The sequence below is a fragment of the Phocoena phocoena genome, chromosome 1, assembly GCF_963924675.1.
Source record: "Phocoena phocoena chromosome 1, mPhoPho1.1, whole genome shotgun sequence".
NCBI lineage: Eukaryota > Metazoa > Chordata > Mammalia > Artiodactyla > Phocoenidae > Phocoena > Phocoena phocoena.
In genome coordinates this window covers 15,395,164-15,413,989 of record NC_089219.1, presented here as the reverse complement: position 1 = coordinate 15,413,989, position 18,826 = coordinate 15,395,164, and the positions used below count along the sequence as shown (strand labels likewise).

Sequence of the window (18,826 nt, the reverse complement as noted above, 5' to 3'; positions counted from 1 at the left end):
GGGGGCTCCCTGGAGAGACATCTGTGCGGATGTGAACCAGGCGAAGTTGGAGAGCAGCAGAAGCTGACACGTGGAGACAGTTGCTAAGGCCACAGCTGGTCCCCCAGCGAGCTCTGGGAGACCTGGGATGGCCTTTCAGAGCTGTCCTGAAGGATGCAAGGGGGTGGCCCTTTATTTATTTTTTTATTGAAGTATAGTTGGCATACAATATCATGTTAATTTCAGGGGGTTACCAGAGTGACTGAGGAAATGCATTTGGAAACGATCACCATGATAAGTCTATTAACCATCTGTCACCACTCAAAATTATTACGTATTATTAACTATATTCCTTGTGCTGTATATTACATCCCCGTGACATTTTATAACTGGAAGTTTGTATCTCTTAATGCCCTTCACCTCTTTCATCCAACCCTCCACCTCCCTCCCCTCTGGTAACCACCTGTTTGTTCTCCATATTTATGATTCTGTTTCTGTTTTGTTTTGTTTGTTCATTTGTTTTGTTTTTTAGATACCACATATAAGTGAAATTATATGGTATTTGTCTTTCTTTTTATGACTTATTTCAGCTGGCCTAATGCCCTCTAGGCCCATCCATGTTGTTGCAAATGGCAAAAATTTTAATTTTTTTATGGCTGAGTAATATTTCATTATATATATATATACACTTAGGTTGCTTTCATACCTTGGCTACTGAAAATAATGAACATATGGGTCATCTGCGTTTTTGGATTAGTGTGGAATAGCTGGATCGTATGGTAGTTCAACTTTTAACATTTTGAGGAACCTCCATACTGTTTTCCACAGAGGCTGCACCAATTTACATTCCCACCCACAGTGCACGAGAGTTCCCTTTTCTCAACATCCTGGGGGTGGGGGGTTTGGCCCTTTAAATCATCACCTCAACCAGGGGCTACTCCTCCCCCTATCACCTGGCAGAGTCATAACCTTCGACCAGACAGAGGCAGTTCCCAGTGAAAGAGTGACAGTGTCAGGAACAGCTGATATCCCATCCCTAAAGAGAGGACCTGCCAGAAGCTATGCCAAGCATTCAGGATCAATGGAGAAAGAACAGAATTTCTGCACATGGGACTTTCGATCTATATATGGTCTATATTTACCTATTTGGTCTCTGGTCAGCTTGGAGGCCCACCTTGGGCCACAATCTTGTCTCATTAGAAGAACGCATAGTTGGTGCTTAATAAGAGTCTGTACCATCTCATTACTGGTAGTGCACCCAGGTCCCTTTCTTTGTCTCTCCAAAGTGTCACCACCCGATCTTTTGAAAGATATGAGTCCCTTCATCATGGGCTAAACCAACACACAGTTATTTTTTTCACACTCAAAAGAGACAAAGGAAGCCAGCCTGTAAGATGGAACCTCATTTAAAAACATCCCGTGCAGCATCTGAAACGAAGGCTGCCTGGGACCACGCCCGGTCAGGGCCCAGTCTCGAAGCGTCCACCAGAAACTTGCCAACGAGGGCGAAAATGGCAAACTCTCCCAGGACGCTTCAGCAGGTCACTCGTTTTGAAATTTTCCTGGGAAACTTCGCCACGGAGTGCAAACCTAGCTGAAGCTCTACACCTGCCAAATCCCCTAGGCTCTGCTGAGCTAGGGTTCATAGTCCAGGTCCTGACCTTATCAGAGTTAGCCTGATTTATGATGGAGTGCATAAAAACCACTTGTATTTAAAGAGAGCTGTTGACTAACTAGTGGGGGCTCCACGTGAGGACGTGGGACCCTGAGCCCACATTCTCCTCTGTCGTCCTGTGGGAAGTGTGCCGGATATGGCTACCATTACCATTGCTAATAATATTGGTTTGGCCAAAAAGTTCGTTCGGGTTTTTCTGTAAGATGCTATAATAAGAAGGGTGTGGTCGCCTGGTACAGCATTTTATAGTGCCAAGCAGTTTTACTTGCATTATTTTAGTTGGTCCCCACAAGTCTGTGCAGTAGGGGACTGTCTGAGCACAAGGAAGTTGTCCAAACTCTCTGGGCCTCAGTTTCTCCATCTCTAAGCTGATAATAGAGCCTCTTAGGTTATTGTGAGGATTAAATAATGTAACACGCATGAAGCACTTAAAGAAAATAGCACCTGGCATGTACGAATTTTTTTCTTTTCTCTCTCTCTCTTTTTTTTTTTTTTTAAAGAATTTACTTTATTAGAAATAAAAATGGGACTTCCTTGGTGGTGCAGTGGTTAAGAATCTGCCTGCCACTGCAGGAGACCCAGGTTTGAGCCCTGGTCCAGGAAGAGCCCAAATGCCACAGAGCAACTAAACCCATGTGCCACAACTACTGAGCCCGTGTGCCACAACTACTGAAGCCTACATGCCACAACTGCTGAAGCCTGCATGCCTAGAGCCTGTGCTCTGCAACAAAGAGAAGCCACCGCAATGAGAAGCCCGCAGACCGCAACAAAGAGTAGCCCCCTGGGCTTCCCTGGTGGCACAGTGGTTGAGAGTCCGCCTGCCGATGCAGGGGACACGGGTTCGTGCCCCTGTCCGGGAAGATCCCACATGCCGCGGAGCGGCTGGGCCCGTGAGCCATGGCCGCTGAGCCTGCGCGTCCAGAGCCTGTGCTCCACAGTGGGAGAGGCCACAGCGGTGAGAGGCCCACGTACCGCAAAAAAAAAAAAAGAGTAGCCCCTGCTCGTCGCAACTAGAGAAAGCCTGCGCACAGCAACGAAGGCCCAACGCAGCCGAAAAATAAAGAAATAAATAAATTTATTTTAAAAAAATAAATAATAAATTGTTATGATGCAATGATCTGCTAAGTGTTTTTTCTTTTTTTAATTGAAGTTTAATCAATTCACAATGTTGTGTTAGTTTCAGGTGTACAGTAAAGTGATTTAGTTATACATACACGTATACCTAGTATTTTTCAGATTCTTTTCCCGTGTAGGTTATTACAGAGTTTTGAGTAGAGTTCCCTGTGGTTTATCTATTTTTTTAAAATTTTTATTTATTTATTTTTGGCTGTGTTGGGTCTTTGTTTCTGTGCGAGGGCTTTCTCTAGTTGCGGCAAGCAGGGGCCACTCTTCATCGCGGTGTGCGGGCCTCTCACTATCGCGGCCTCTCTTGTTGTGGAGCACAGGCTCCAGACGCGCAGGCTCAGTAGTTGTGGCTCACGGGCCTAGTTGCTCCGCGGCATGTGGGATCCTCCCAGACCAGAGCTCGAACCCGTGTCCCCTGCATTGGCAGGCAGATTCTCAACCACTGCGTCACTAGGGAAGCCCCAGTTTTAGTCTCTTTAGGAGAGGAAAGCCAGATTCATAGGGGATAAGTTTATGAATAAGATACCTGGGCATCAAGGAAGGAAAACAGAGGGGGACTACCACGCAAATGGGGCCAGACTTTCCCACACTGGATTTCCAACACGAGCCATATAGCATTTGCCTGTCAACTTGGCAACAGAGGAAATACTGAAACTTCAAAAGAAAAAAAAAAAAAAAGATGAAGGCATAGTGTTGCCAAAGAAAGAAATTTAAAAAAACCCAAAAACCTTGCACTTTTCAAACAATTGAACCCTTCTCATCTTTATATTTAGGTCTAAATAACCGAGGGATTATCATATTCAGAGATAATTAGGTTTGAAAAAGGTCTCTTTGCTCCGAGCCCTCCACTGAGGGCTTTTGAAGGCCTGCACTGTGGTGGGGTTTCACATCCACGTGGACTCCCTCATTTTGGTTATTTCCTCCCCAAACAGAAGTTCAGCTGGCAGAGCCCTCGAAAGCAGAGGAAAGTGTGATCCTGGTGCCTCGGACCCCCTGGTCTCCTCAGGAATGAAGGTTTTCGGGGTTCTCGTGGTCTTTGTCTCCTGCCGTAAGTAGTAACAGCTGAGTGAGCTCAAAGGCGCTGTCCTGTCTGTGTGTCTGTGTCCGGGGTGGCCCCTCCTCAGGTAGCATCAGGTGAGGGGAAATCAGGTGTCACTCAAAGGGGAATCAGGAGTGGAACGGCCCCCAGCAAAGTCCTCCTGCTTCTGCGTCTTCTACAAAATGGGTTGATCTTGGTGTTGGGATCTCACAGAACGTCTAGAAAATCAAAGGTTGCTAACCATTTGCTAAGAAAGAGGGCATTTGACAATTGTTTTACCACACACACACCATTCAGAAGTCTTTTTTTCATTTGAATGCTAGTTGTCTTTATTTAAAGTCTTGTGGATTCCAGAACAACAATGCAGACATATATCTAGCTAATTTAGGAATGATTAATTCTCATCAGAAAGCCATTCTTACGGTGACCTATGGAATAATTAGTAATTATAAGCCATTGCTACCGGGAGATCCGATTACCTACCTCTGCAAAGTGAAAGAGAACTTACTAGGAAACCGTGTTGGGTTTGTTGGAAAACTCTTTGACTCTTTGGTTTGATTAGATGAGTAGAGTTTTGCTCAAATCCATTTTTCTATCTGTTTCAGCTGTGAAGCAATTGCTTTGGGCTTCCTAAGTCAAAATGTCAAAAATGGGGTTCCCTTTTCCCTTAGTCAGTGGTGGAATTTACAGTTTTCAAGATCATGATGTTAGAGGCAGGGGACCCATGTGTAGGAAGAGCCACTGCTGCAGCCCCCATCGTGTACCCCAAGAGCAGTGTCTGAGTGTGGTCCTGCCCTCTCTCCAGGGGCTGCTCCGGCCCCAGAGACCACCCCCAGGCTTTGGCCTCCTCTGCAATGCTTTGTGACAACAAGGCATCCAAAAATCACGGTATGAGGTGGGAAGACTCCTGGGAAAATTTCCCCAAACCTCCTGTCTTTGGTTTTCTTCTTCAAGTTCATGTTTTTATTTTATTTTTATTGTAAAATTAATATCTGCTTGTAATTAAAAAGAAAAATACACAGAGTAACAAGAGTATAGAATATGGAGTAACAAGATAAAGCCCCTTCTCATCCTTCCCAGACCCTGATCCCTTTCCTACACTCAGATGTAAGCACTCTTCAGAGTTTGATATACATCCTTCTAGGCCTTTATATACATACATTTCAAACATTTCAATAGAAAAGTAAAACACGCTTTTTGTAAGAAAAAAATATATATGTATATCAGACAGCAGAAAAGTATTTAAGGTAAATGTTGCCTGTTGTTTTTCTCCACCTACTTCCTCAGTCCCATTGCCTAGTGATATTGCTAAAAGTAGTATGTTTTCAAGACATCATTTAGTTATGATCTCCCTGTCCGTGGGCATGTGGGTAGTCTCCAATTTTTTGATATCACAAATAATGCTGCAGCAAACATCCCTGTATATATATATGTATATCCATATATATATGTATATCCATCCATCCATCCATACATACATATATATATATCCATCCATACATACATATATATATATATCCATCCATCCATACATACATATATATATATATATCCATCCATACATACATACATATATATATCCATCCATCCATCCATCCATACATACATATATATATCCATCCATACATACATACATATATATATAATTTTCTCCCCTCACTTTCTTAAGCATTTTGTAGAAGTAAAAATTGCTAGGTCCATGTGTATTTGCCGTTAAAAAAATGGATTGACGACAACTTTTTCTGCCTCTTGAGTATTTTGTTTCTCCTGTGAGGTTGTAAATGCCTGATGGTATTTGCAAGGACTACATTTCTGGCTTTGAACATTGCTCATTAATGTTTAACATCAGATCTGAGAGTGTTTCTGCCCAGCAGATGGTGGCCTTTTACTTTGGGGAGAAGACTAGTTGATAGTATTGTCCTAAATGTCATGGAAACTGGGTTCTCATCCTGGGCTAGCGAGACACTAGCTGTGTGACACGGTAAGCATGAACCTATCTTGTCCCCATTAAAGGGGCTGATGCCCAGGCACCACATTTAGGGGTCTCCTGATATCTGAATGCTAAGCGCTCTGGCTAGGGGACCTGAAAGCAGCATCTTTCTCATCGCATCTTCGCTTCTTCCTTATTTTCTCCTTGACAGTGATGGCCCCCACCCATGGAAACTTCTGGCAGTTTCAAAGGATGGTCAAACACATTACGGGGCGGAGCGCCTTCTTCTCAAATTATGGATACGGCTGCTACTGCGGGCTTGGGGGCATAGGGATCCCCATGGATGACACTGCCAGGTGAGTGCAGAGGCTCTGAGGCCTCTTGTCGGTTCATTTGCTTGAAGAGAGAGAGGGTGTTAGGTAGGACCCTTGCATTGTAAGGAACCGAAACCAATTCAGGTGAGCCTGAGGGTAAGAAAAAAACTGAATGGGAGTGGGAGGGTGGTCTTGAGGAACCCAAGGCTGGGGCTGGCTTCCTGTGGCCTATGCCCTTATACAGGGCCCACATGAGGTTCCCTGCTCTGTCACCTGCTGGAAATGCTTGACAATGTTTGAATAAGGGGCCCCTCGTCTTCATGTTGCACCAGGCTTTGCAGATTATGTGGTCAGCCCTGCCCAGAGCTCTAGTATGTTCAGCTCTCAGTCCTCATGGTAAACGTGGTCTTCTCTCAGGCCTCCAGTATTTAGGATTACAGATACAGCAAGACTGACCGACTGTCTCCCAGTCCTAATTCCATTTTCCAGGAAAGAGAATCCAAGGGGCCCAGTTTGGAAAAGTTGTCCATCTGGGTGAGGACACATGGCACAAACTTGGCTGCCAGGCCTACTTCTAAGGATGGGGGTGGGGGAGGGCGAATTCCCAGAAAAGGTGGAGGTTGGTGTTAATCTGGGGAGGGAACAGGGAGGTAGGAAATAGGATGGTTTGTGTGTCTTTTTATTTGAAGAAAGAAGCAAAATGTTCCTGGTCACTTTCACCGTAGTGTGGATAAATATATCCCCATAGTAGGGCGTGAATATCACTCCTGGAGCTTGATTCCTCTGGGTCAGGCTCCTGAGACCATGGAATGTTCCAGCTGGAAGGACCCCAGAGCCCTTGAGGGGATCTGACACTGATGAAATGCCTGTCACATCCTGAGCCCTGGGATTGATGGTTTGCATGCAGGGCTTGGTTTAATGCTCCCAGCACGTGGCTGAGGCCATGCCACCATCTCCATTCTACAGGTGACAACGGTGAGGGACCCACTAAACAAAATAGCAGAGCCCAAAGACACAGAGCCCTTGAGTGGCAGAGTCAAGATTTGGACCAGAATTTGCCTGTTTCAAAGTCCGGGCCCTTTGACACTCTGTGCCTCCCCTTCCAAGTCCTGTGGCTGATGAGAATTTTAACACTATTAGCCAACGATGACCAATGGCAAAGAGCCCACGTGTGGATGGGGACAGTGAGTGAGGAAGACAGAGCGTCCAGCCCAGGGCATCGGCCAGAAGCTGATCCTTTTCACGTCTTAGAATCCAGCCCCAGAGCTCTGTGTTCCTGCCACTCAGACATGGTGGAAGAGGGGGGGCCGAGGCCATCCCCCAGTTGTTTTCTCTCCTCCCGTGCTCTCCCTTCCCGGCACGCCCACCCCTCCCCTGGCCAAACTTGAGCCTCAGGAGAGCAAAGACTGAAGGATTATGTCTGATGTGCTGACCCTTGTCTGCTCAGAGCCTCTCCCAGGGCTGGGCACATATTCAGTGCTCAGTCAAAAGTCATTCAATGAATGAATAAGTCATGGGCACCTAGATTTGAGCCCTGACTCTATCACCTTCCAGCCGTATGATTTTGGGAAATTCACCTCTGGATCTCAGTTCCTCTCCTATAAAACGGAGACAAGGACTGCACGTCCTAGGATTACTGTGAGGCACTCATGAGACAGCAGTAGGTAGAGGAGGGCTCTTTGTGTGATTTTTATTTTTTTTTGGTACGCAGGCCTCTCCCTGTTGTGGCCTCTCCCGTTGCGGAGCACAGGCTCCGGACGCGCAGGCTCAGCGGCCATGGCTCAGGGGCTCAGCCGCTCTGCGGCATGTGGGATCTTCCCAGACCGGGGCACGAACCCGTGTCCCCTGCATCGGCAGGCGGACTCTCAACCACTGCGCCACCAGGGAAGCCCTCTTTTTGTGATTTTTAGTATCATCAGGAAGTTACCTCCCTGCCTTCCGCACCTTCTCACGGGGGGGGTTGGGGGGGTGGGGGGGTGGGGTGTGGTTGGAGGGAGGTACCAGTTCCACGTGGCCAACGGGACCGTGATCTGTGAGTTGCCTTCCCTGTAGGGAATGTCTTTGAAACTGGGCCTTTCCTTAAGGTCAGCCTTGTGGACCCAGAGAATTTGGGGGAAATGAGATTTTTTTTTTCCAAGTGCTTTGGGATGGAGAGCTGTAATTCCGAGAATCAGAGCTTCCCGAGAGTCCTGGCCCGGTCCCTCCCCGGTCCCCATTCGCAGCTGTGCCCCCAGCTCCCTCCAGAGGTGGGGTGCAGGGCACAGCACCCCCGCGCCCGCCCAGGCTCTTGCATGTGCTCCATAAATAGTTGCTGACTCGAGAGTACAATGAATTTTGCAACTTTGCGTTGCAGCTGTTGCCGTCGAGAAGCTTCTTCCCGATGTCTGTCATGTGTTAACAAAGCAGCTCAGCTGTCATTCAGCTGAACAAATATTTGTGAAGGGTGATTGCGCGCCAAGCACTGGGATAAGTGCGGGGGTGGGGAGGGGGGGACACCAAAGTCAATAGGAGGGGGACGGGGAAGGGAGCCCACGTGTCATGGAGGCCATTCAAGGACGAGGGCCAAGGACAGGGTGGGCAAGTGCTGAGTGTCCAGCACGTGGGGAGGGGCCCCTGATCTCCCAAAGCATGTTCTGGGACTGCTGGGTGTGTAGGGCAAGTTGGATCTAAAGAACAAGCCCATTCGCAGGTGCTGGGCCACGGCCTTGCCGTGAACGCCATTCATTTCAGCAGAACCGGTGGTTTGAATGCCCCTTCGAACGTGTGACTCGCCTTCCGCTTGGCCTTGGGGAGTTGCGTGAACCACTGTCCTCCACTCGTGTGTTTATTCAGAGCTGTGAGAGTGTCTTGGAGATCGCCTGTCTTCTCCCGAGGCCGGGGGACCACCTCCCTTCCACTCATCTCCCAGAGGCCCCAGCCAGGGCTCCGGCTTAGGACACACTGAGCGTTAGGGTGGTGCAGTCTCCCTGGTCCCAGTGGTGAAACATGGCTCAGGCCCCTGCAGACGGGAGACCAGCTTCAGCGGAGTCTGCTTCTCGGCGCCCCCCCAAGCACACCACCGATGGGGAGGGAACCCCCTTTTTCTTATGTGAGCTCAAGGAGACTTCCTGTGTTGGAGCTCTCTGGCTGTGACCGTCCTCAGACCTAAAGCAAGGCGTCCCCTCTGTGAGGCCCCCAAGGCCATGTCCAGGAGATGGGGAGGGATCAGGGTCTAGTGGAGGGGCGGGGGAGGGGGTGCCTGGAGGAGGCTGTCCCCAGAGGATTGTCTGCTTTGGCATATGGTGCCCTCTGGAGGCCAGGGGCCAAGTTTCTGACGTCCTCCTCCCACCCCTCGTGGCTCCACATGGTGGAAGGCAGGGGCCAAGCCTGGCTGTCGGTTGATGGCAGAGAGGCACACAGAAAAGCTGCCCCTGACTCCCCTCAGCCCAGCTCATGGTCTCACTTTCACATGGTTTCTCCTCACCTCTTTTCGCCTTGATCTTAACATTTGTCATGTTAAGTGTTACCTTAGAATGGTTGAAAAGCATCACTTTGAGAGAAAATATGCTCTAAGAGCCTTCTCCTCTGATGCCCCTGTAAAGCGCAGGGACCAATGAAGGAGGGAAACGGTGTTCTGAGGAGGGAAGTGGAATTTCAGTAAGTGCAAAGGACCTTCCCGCACTGTGGTCTCAGGCCCTCCCGTGGCTCCTGTGTCACCGGGGCCAGCCCGGAATCTCTGCACCTGGACCAGCTTCCTTATCAACCCTCTTCACCCTCCCAGGTAGGGATCAGAGCGCAGCCCAGGACCCCAGGAAATGGAGGAGAGTGACCTGGGGTCAGAGGCTGGAGCCCCAGGAGGTGGCACAGGAAATGCTCTCTGCTGGGCACGTCAGGCTGGGGGGTGGTGAGAGGTGCAGGCAGGGGCCGGGAGCTGGACTGGAAAGTTCGTGGCCTGGCCCTGCTTTCTGCAGATGCTGACCCCTGCCAAGCAGCAGTAGCCAGGTGCTCCCGAAGCTTGACCAGGGCTCCCAGAGCCCAACATCTTGCTTAGGGAGTTAGCACGGAGGGATGCTTCTCCGTCCTCACCAGGACATCAGCACCCCCTCCTCAGCTGACCCAGCTAGTTAGGACCAGGCTGACCCCCCTGTTGTCCCCACACCCACCTTGCCAAACCCCTATTCCAGTGTGTGCTGAGACCCCAAGTGAACCCCGCACACATCCATTCACTTGCCCAGTATCAACTGAGCACCCATTGGGTGCCCATCCAGGGCCAGTGCTGTGCCAGGGCCAGGGGCACAGAACAAGGCAGCCAGCCGCAGGCCCTGCTGTCCTGGCCTTCTCCAGAGCTGAAAGTGCCCTTGGGACCATCCAAACCAAACCCTCATTGTAGCAATGGGGAGACTGAGACCCAGAGATGGGGAAGGGTTTGATTCAAGGTAACAGGAAAGATTAAAACTCATACGTCTTGAGGCTTTCCAGTGCTCTGGAACACACTGCTGGCCTGAGTTTTCTAGGCCTCAGTTTCTTCATCCATAAAATAGGTGCACTGACAACAGCTACAGTTCATGAGCATCTGACAGATGCTTTACACTCAGCACTGTGAAGCCGTGATAAACCTTTGAGGTGGGCATTATTCCCCCCATTGTCGAGGAGGACCCTGAGGCTCAGAGAGGTTAAGTGAGATGGCCAAGGCCACACAGCCGTGGAAAGAAGAGTTGGGATTCAGACCCAGGTCATCTGACCCCAGCTGGTGCCCCTGCCTCCCACCATCCTCCCCAGGGGCATGGGGCCGCTGGGAGGGCGATGGGGCTGCTCTTGGCTGGGGGCTCACACAAATGCATATCTTATTATCCACAACAGGCTTGTCAGAATGTTCAGCCCTGGCCCAAGGGGCAAAGAAGAGCAGAAGGAATTTGCCCCTCTGCAAGGACCCAGATTTTTCTGTTCTATCTCTATGTACCCTGCTAAGGGGCCCAGAGACAGCACACGCTTTGGAGTCAGGCAGAGTTGGGCCTGCATCCCAGCTTCACCTTTTCTAGCTGGATAATTGCACAGCCCCCCTGGGCCTTAGTCTCCTCATCTGTAAAATGGAGATACTAATCAGAAGTTCATAAGGTCACTAAAGGACTGACTAAAGTAACCCAGCTCGGAGCAGGTGCTTAGTTAGTTAATGCCCCTCCTTTTAGAAGTTGAGATTTCTTTCGTTTAATCTCAGTTTCCTTTTCCCCTTTACTTTGTGGGAAAGCACTGGGAGTTTTTTTTAGTACTGTTGAGAGATTTCTTGGAAACATCTCCTCTGCATTTGCCTCCCCTTGAGCTAACGTTATTAACCCCTTATAGGATAAAAGCTCGCCCACTCTACCCCCGGTTATACTACAGTTCAAGGAGCTGCCCTGCAAGGGTTAACACCTCCCCAGCCTCCAAGTTCTGAAATCCCACACCCAAGCCTGGTCCCAGGTTGCCTAGCAACCAGTGGCTGCTCCAGGATGCAGTTGGTGTGAGCAGGGAAGGGAAAGGAGAAAAACAGCTTGGTCTGCCCATGTCTCTAAATGTCACTGGGAGCTCAGTGCAGAGAAAGGCCTGGAACCCAAGCCCTGGGGCCAATTTGCCGAGGGGCGAAGGCTCCCCTCAGGTAACCGGGGAGGTCATTAGCCCTCTGTTGAGTGGGTTTACATAAGTACCTGGCATTCGCAAGGGATTTTAAGATCTGCCAGTGGTGACGCCCCCTCCACCCACACATGAATGCATCTGTAGTGCAGCGGGGAGCCCAGGTTCCAGCCAGAGGTATCACTATCACCTCCACCTCTGAGCCTGTGACTTCTCCCTCTGCCAAAGGGGGAGGGTGAAGCAGGTAACCATTGGAATCTGTAGTTTGCAAAGATCTTTCTCCTTTGCTACTGAGTTTCCTCCTCACAACACCTCCGCTCGCTGACACATCACCCATTTCCCCTCCTAGCATCTGTCTCAACCTGACATCATCTCATTTTCTTGTTTACTTATTTGTTTATTTATGCATTGATTCTCCCCTCGACTGGAATGTGAATTCCTGGAGAGCGGAGAGCACTTGTTGGGGGCGGTGCTTATCCTCATAAGGCCACAGAGGATGCCCAGAGCTATGCAGTGTGGGGTCCGCTCGCTCAGACCTGTACCTCCGCACTTCCTAGCCAAAGGGCAGGCATGGGTTAGGAACTCAATACCTGTTGGTTTGATGAGTGAGTGAATGGAAAAAAATTCATGAAATAGTCAATGCAAGCACCCGTACCCTCATTTGAAAGCCGAGGGAAGATGCTCAGAGAGGGACAACTTGCCTGCCACGCTAGAACATGCAGGTGGCAGATCTGGACCAAGAAACCGACTCCCTGTTTCTTGGGATGGGGGCTTCATTCACTGCCCCGCAGGCCGTGTAAGCCCAGCCAGTAAGCCAGTAGCAAACTGGGATGGAGCGTTTACAGCGTGTCTGGGGCTGAGAATCTGCAATGAAAAGACAAACTCCCTGCCTGTGTGCAGGGAGAGAGACAGCCCATAAAATATTCAGAAAGAAAGATACACTTAGGTCGTGACAAGTGCTATGAAGCATCTAAAATAAGGCCACAAGCTAAAGGATGAGGATGGCAGTGGGCGGAAGGGCAGGGGGTGTGGGTGCGCGGGGAGGATGGCTACTTTATGTGGCTGTAGAAGGCCTCTCTAAGGAGGTGGCATTTAGCTAGTGCGGAAGGAGACGAGGGGCTGGGGGGTGGGCGTCCCACCAGGAGTGAGTCCGGAGGGGCCTGGCCGTGGGGTGAGGGGCTCACCTTCTCCTTCGGTTGCCGGGGAAGCATTAAAGCAGGAAGTGATCTGCTCAGATTTTGCCTCAGAAATATCACTCTGGCCCCTGTGCAGAGACGTTGGGGAGCAGGGGAAGAAACGAGGAGCCGTTAGTGGGTGTTTCAGTAGCACTGGGGAGAAGCGACCGTTGCACAGATCGCTAGCTGGGGAGAGGTGCCAGATGCTGCGTGTGTTTGGGAGGTAGATTGATAGGACCTGCTGATGGATGAGATGTGGGGTTCGAAGGTAAGGGAGGCTGACTCTGAGGTTCTTGGTCTGAACAGTGATGGATGGTGGTGCATCTACGAGCTTGTGCAGATGGGGGAGAGCAGATTCTGCAGACACAGCAAGAGCCTGGCATGAGCCATGTTGGGTTTGAGATGCATATCAGACACCCAAGAGGGAGTCACGTGAGCACAAGCCTATTGGCATCTAGAGCTCAAAGGAGATGTCTAGGCTGAGGTAAGAACTGGAGAGTCAGCAGAGCTCGGTGGTATTTAGAGCCCTGAACTTCAAAACAAAAGCTCCCGGGCTTCCCTGGTGGCGCAGTGGTTGAGAGTCCACCTGCCAATGCAGGGGACGCGGGTTCGTGCCTCATTCTGGGAAGATCCCACATGCCGCGGAGCGGCTGGGCCCGTGAGCCATGGCCGCTGAGCCTGCACGTCCGGAGCCTGTGCTCCGCAACGGGAGAGGCCACAACAGTGAGAGGCCCGTGTACTGCAAAAAAACCCACAAAAAAACCCAAACAAAACAAACAAAAAAACCCCACAAGAGCTCCCAAGGAGAGGGTTTAGAGACCAGGCCGGAGGCCGGGCACAGAGAGTAGCAGCATGGCAGGCAGTCTGGGTTAGCCCAGGCAGGAACGTAGACCTTCTTGCTTTGTCTCATTGGTGGAGGTATATTTCATGGAATGAGAAAGCATATCCTAAAGCTGTCAGTTCCATTCTTCATGCCTCAGTTTCCCCATCAGCAAATTGGAAGATGCAGGATCTGGGTTTAGGCTTGTTTTTCAAAGATGACTTCCAATATGGCATTTCTTGGCCCAGAGCTGCCTCTTCTTCCAGCCCATGACTGGCCTGATGCTACAACGGCTGTGGGATGTCCACAGCAATAGACCGCTGCTCCAGGTCGGTCCTGACAGCCTGCACCCTGGGCAAGCTGTTAGATGTAGAATTAGACAGCAGGAGAGAATTCTACTCCACGCTTTGGAAAAGAGCGGAAGACAAAGCAGGAAAAGGGGGTGGTGAGAAAGGAAGAAGGAGGTTTGGTGAATTGAGATGGAAGAAAGAAGAGATGTTACAGAATAGGAACAGGAGACAAAGAGATAAACAGAAAGGGAGATGGATGAGAAAGAGGAAAGGGTGAGAAAATTGCCTCGCTTCCAGTTTCCAGAGAAGCAGCACCCGGGTAAGTGAGAGCACCAGGTGACAGGCCCTTTGGGAGGGAAGCGAGGTTGGATGGGGCATGGCCCTGTGCCCAAGTAGCCCTGGGCCCCGCCAAGGGCAGCAGCCACACAACCCGGTGAGCCCCTGCAGACCATGGCGGCTGCCGGGGGAGGGCAGCAAGGGGCATGCTGGGCGGAGGTGAGAGACCTGGACATGGAAGCTCTCAGGGAGTCCCTGCAGGAGCTGGGGCCTGATCGGTCTTGAAGGATTGTCACAGATGGAGAAGGGAGAGCGCGAAGGCAAAGGTGATCCGGGCGCCAGGAACAGTGGGAGCGGCAGGAACCATCCCTGGCACATTTCCTGAGGGTGAGCGGAGAGGTACAGCTGAGGCGTAGGGTGGGTGTCAACATGTCTTGAGAAATCCAGGCTCCAGTGAGATGTGGGAGGACAGCTTCCTGCAGGAATTGTAGACTTCGGAGAGGGGGAAAAGCAAACAAACAGACGATAGCCAGCACTGGTCCAGTTTCAAAGGGCCCTTTTTCCAACATGTGAAGCTAAGGGTGCACCATCGTCATGATAACAAGCATTTATAGAGGCCTCTCTGTGCTCTGAGCACATCCAGACCACTCCATCTGCAACGACACCAGTGAAAATCCTTACAACAATCCTGTGAACTAGACACCATTGTTTACTTTTGATACTATTGCTTTTATCACCATTTTTTAAAAATTTATTTATTTTTGGCTGCATTGGGTCTTCGTTGCTGTGCTCAGGCTTTCTCTAGTTGCGGTAAGCGGGGGCTACTCTACGTTGCGGTGCATGGGCTTCTCATTCTGGTGGCTTCTCTTGTTGCGGAGCATGGGCTCTAGAACGCAGGCTCAGTAGTTGTGGCGCACGGGCTTAGTTGCTCCGCGGCATGTGGGATCTTCCCGGACCAGGGCTCAAACCCGTGTCCCCTGCATTGGCAGGCGGATTCTTAACCACTGCGCCACAAGGGAAGCCCTATCACCATTTTATAAATGATACTGAAACTAACTTGCCCAGGGCCAACACATCAGGGAGTCTGGCCACCTCACTTCCTCACCCCCACAACCCTCAAAAGAGAGTGGAAATGGAGTGGAGTTATCTAGAAGGAGGCTGCCTTAGACATCCCCTACACACACACGCACACACGCACGCACGCACATGCACCCATGCACAGAGCTCTATAACTCTGACTACTAAATGAAAGATGCCCACCTAGTGGTCACTTGGCCACAGTGCAGACACTCAATCCCAAAGGCCCATTGAGTCTTCATTCACTTATTCAATGACTATTGAGCACCTACTATGTGCCAGCATAGTATCCCAGCTAGGGATACTGGGAGGGACAGGACAGAAAAAGCCCCAGTCTCACAGAGCTTACACTTTGTTGATGAGAAACAGACACAAATAAGAGAAATAAGAGATATGAAAAGTATGGTGAATCAAACAAATGGGGATGTGAGGGAGAGTGGCTGGAGAAGCTTTAGAACGAGTGGGCAGGGAGAGCCTCTCTGAAGACAGGAAATTTGACCAAGACCCAAAGGTGGGATGGACCCAGCCACTTAAAAATCCTGGAGAGAAGTGTTTCAGACAAAGAGAATAGCAAGTGCAAAGGCCCTGGGACAAGATCAAACAAAACATGTGACATAAAGAGGCCATTGGTCCTGGAGCAGAGTGAAGGTGAGAGAGTGGAGGTCTGTGAGGATGGAGAGGTTGGCGGGGACCCCATCATGGCAAGCCTGCTTCAGAGTCCATGGCAAGGATTTGGGATATCTTTGCCCAAATAGTAGGAAACCACAGCAGGGCTTTCAGCAACAGAGTGATCCTAATTCAAGTTACATTTAAAGACAGTGTTGGACTTCCCTGGTGGTGCAGTGGTTGAGAATCTGCCTGCCAACGCAGGGGACAGGGATTCAGCCCTGGTCCGGGAAGATCCCACATGCCGCGGAGCAACAAAGCCCGTGCGCCACAACTACTGAGCCTGCGCTCTAGAGCCCGCAAGCCACGACTACTGAGCCCACGCTCTGCAACAAGAGAAGCCAGTGCAAGGAGAAGCCCGCTCGCCGCAACAAGAGAAAGCCTGTGTGCAGCAACGAAAACCCAACGCAGCCAAAAATAAATAAAAATTAAAAAAAAATTTTAAAGACAGTCCCTGTTTATTTCCTTCCATTAGGGTGGAATTGCTGGTGATGACAGAGATTGGGATTGTGGCCAAGAAGATGGAGAGAAGAGGGCGGAGTGAAATATGCTAAACATAGAGACATCAATGGAACTTTGGGTGGATGGGCTGTGAAAGCGAAAGGGGGGTAGGAATCAAGGTCGGCTGCTAGTTTTCTGGCTTGAGTGGGAGGGGCTGCCTTTCCCAAGCCGAGAGTGTGGGTGGAGGACCAGCTCAGTGGGCGGGGGGCCGGAAGGGGACCCTTACATCCAGAGCTTCCTTTGGGGCGTCTTACACTGAAGATGCCTGTGACATCCAGGTGAGATGCCAGGTAAGCTGTTGGAAGGAGGGGCTGAGTTCTGATAAAATAGGTTTCGTGTCCTTGGCCTGGGGACTGCCTGGCCGCACTAACCCAGGGCCCGTCCGTGCAGCCCATACCTGCTCCTTCTCTCGCTTCCTTCCAGGCTTCTCCTTGGGGCATGTCCCGGTGTGGTGGGGGAACGGCTTGGGGACAAAAGAAAAGAACTCCCAGTTCCTTTCCTTTCTATTTTCAACCCTTGATCCCTTGCAGCGAGCTCCCAGCTCTCCCCAACTTTAGAATCAAACCCTGGGAGTGGATGGAAGCCCCCTGTGACCCTCTGTCTCCCTTCAGTTGAATGCGCCCTTGGTCCTGGTGTCGGCTGCCTCTGTGGGCTAAGAGCCTGCAAGTGTGACACGCAATCCGCTTCAAAGAGAACCTGCCCAAACTTCAAGCGGTTCTTCTCCAGCTGGCCCCGCTGCGGCAGGAGCAAACTCCAATGCTAGTGAGGCCACGGGTCCCTGGTCGGTCTGGTCTGGGATACTCCTTTGTCACTCGGCATTAGAGGGCTGGAGATCAACAGTGGAAAAGACAGAATCCTGGCTTTCAATGGAGGGAGACAGACCATAAACATACACATAAATAGTACATTCCAATAGCAGTAAGCACTAGGAAGCAGTAAAACAAGGTGGCAGGGTAGAGAGAAGTCACCTACCCCCATCCCAGGAAATTTCCAGGAGGGGAAAGGCCCCAGGATCCGCCTTAAACTCTCCCTCCATCTCCACGTCAAAATCAGGATACAGGGCGGGTTTAGGAACCAGACCCACAACCCAGATCCAGCTGGAGCCAAGCAGGGATCCTGGAAAACAAGGTCTCAGCCACATGCCAAGGACCCGAGAAGCACACTTGGACTCTGTTTCTCATTTGCTGGAGTTCTGCCTTCTCCAGAAAACCCCGAGGTAGGAAAAAGTCGATGCCATTTTCACCTCCCAGGAGACAGAGCGCGAGAACATCAGCTCCCACGGCTGCCACCTGGATGTCACGCCAGGAAGATAACAAAGAAATGAAGAAAGAGGGCAAGGGAGAAGGAATTGGGGGTATCCAAGATTTCGATCCACATTTAGAAGCCCCTGGTTATAAGGCGTAAATTCTAATAAATATTAAAGTGGTCCAGTCAGGGTGGACGCTAATCGTCTGATGCCCAGGGGTAGATTGCAAAAATGACCACAACTCTTCTTACCTCTCTGTATCCTCACCTCTCACGATGTAATGCTCAGCTTTTCCCATCAAGCGGTAGACTGTTTTCCCCACCCCCGAATCTGAACTCTGAACTGGCCTTGTGATTTACTGTGGTCAATAGAACATGGTGGAAGTGATGGTCCACCAGTTCGCCAGCAAGGCCTCTGGAGGCCCAACGCACGTCCCCTCTTTCTTGGAAACACCTGCCGCTGCCATGAGAAACACCCTGGGCCCACCTGCAGGAGGGCAGGAACCCACCTGGATCAGGGTCGTCAGGCCAGCTGGCTGGCTGAGGACCTCAGACCTGTGAGAGCACTCAGCAGGGATCAGCAAAGCCAGCTCACGGCTGACCAGAGACACCAGAGAACCTCGCTGAGACCAAAACAACTGCCCAGCTGAGCCCCAGCTAAACCACCACCTTGCAGAAGCGCAAGCTACATAATGGGCCCGTTTAACGTCATTAAGTTTTGGTGTGGTTTGCCGGGCGGTGTAACTCACTGATGTCGTGGGTCTTCACTACCCGAGGCTCTGGTGTTCTCAGCACTGTGCCTAGCTTGGAGGCTGCATGAACAGCGTGGACGTGCCCCTGCCCCTTACCTGTCAGGCTTGGGAGGAGAAAGGCCATCCTCATGCGATACTGGAGAGCACACAGAGGCTGTAATCACTCACAAAAGTTCATTGAGCCTCTGCTAGGCAGCAGGCACAGACCTGGGCAGTAGGGATACCGACGTTTAAAAAAAACAAACAGAGAATCAGGTGTAAATATCCTGGGGAGAAAGTTGAGAGCCAGAGCAGCTTTTAGAAGTTCAATTCAGGCACTTACAATCTGGATTGAGTGACGCTGTCACGGGTGTGAAGACAGGGAAGCCAGAGGTGG

The 18,826-nt window shown here is 50.6% G+C and overlaps 1 protein-coding gene across 1 annotated transcript; it reads left to right on the top strand.

The window, feature by feature from the left end:
- Window positions 1–5,961: 5,961 nt before the first annotated feature.
- On the top strand, window positions 5,962–17,216 carry PLA2G2C (phospholipase A2 group IIC). The gene is made up of 3 exons (XM_065874365.1): window positions 5,962–6,104; window positions 14,508–14,608; window positions 17,065–17,216. Exons 1-3 carry the CDS (start codon window positions 5,962–5,964, stop codon window positions 17,214–17,216), a joined length of 396 nt encoding a protein of 131 aa, XP_065730437.1.
- The last annotated feature ends 1,610 nt before the right edge of the window (window positions 17,217–18,826 follow it).

Excerpts from the sequence above, each read along its gene's own strand:
- PLA2G2C (XM_065874365.1), top strand. The coding sequence starts at position 5,962 with ATGGCCCCCACCCATGGAAACTTCTGGCAGTTTCAAAGGATGGTCAAA. Across the intron at positions 6,105-14,507 it reads CCCATGGATGACACTGCCAG|ATGGAGAAGGGAGAGCGCGA; the intron begins GTGAGTGCAGAG and ends GGATTGTCACAG. Across the intron at positions 14,609-17,064 it reads TCCTGAGGGTGAGCGGAGAG|TTGAATGCGCCCTTGGTCCT; the intron begins GTACAGCTGAGG and ends GTCTCCCTTCAG.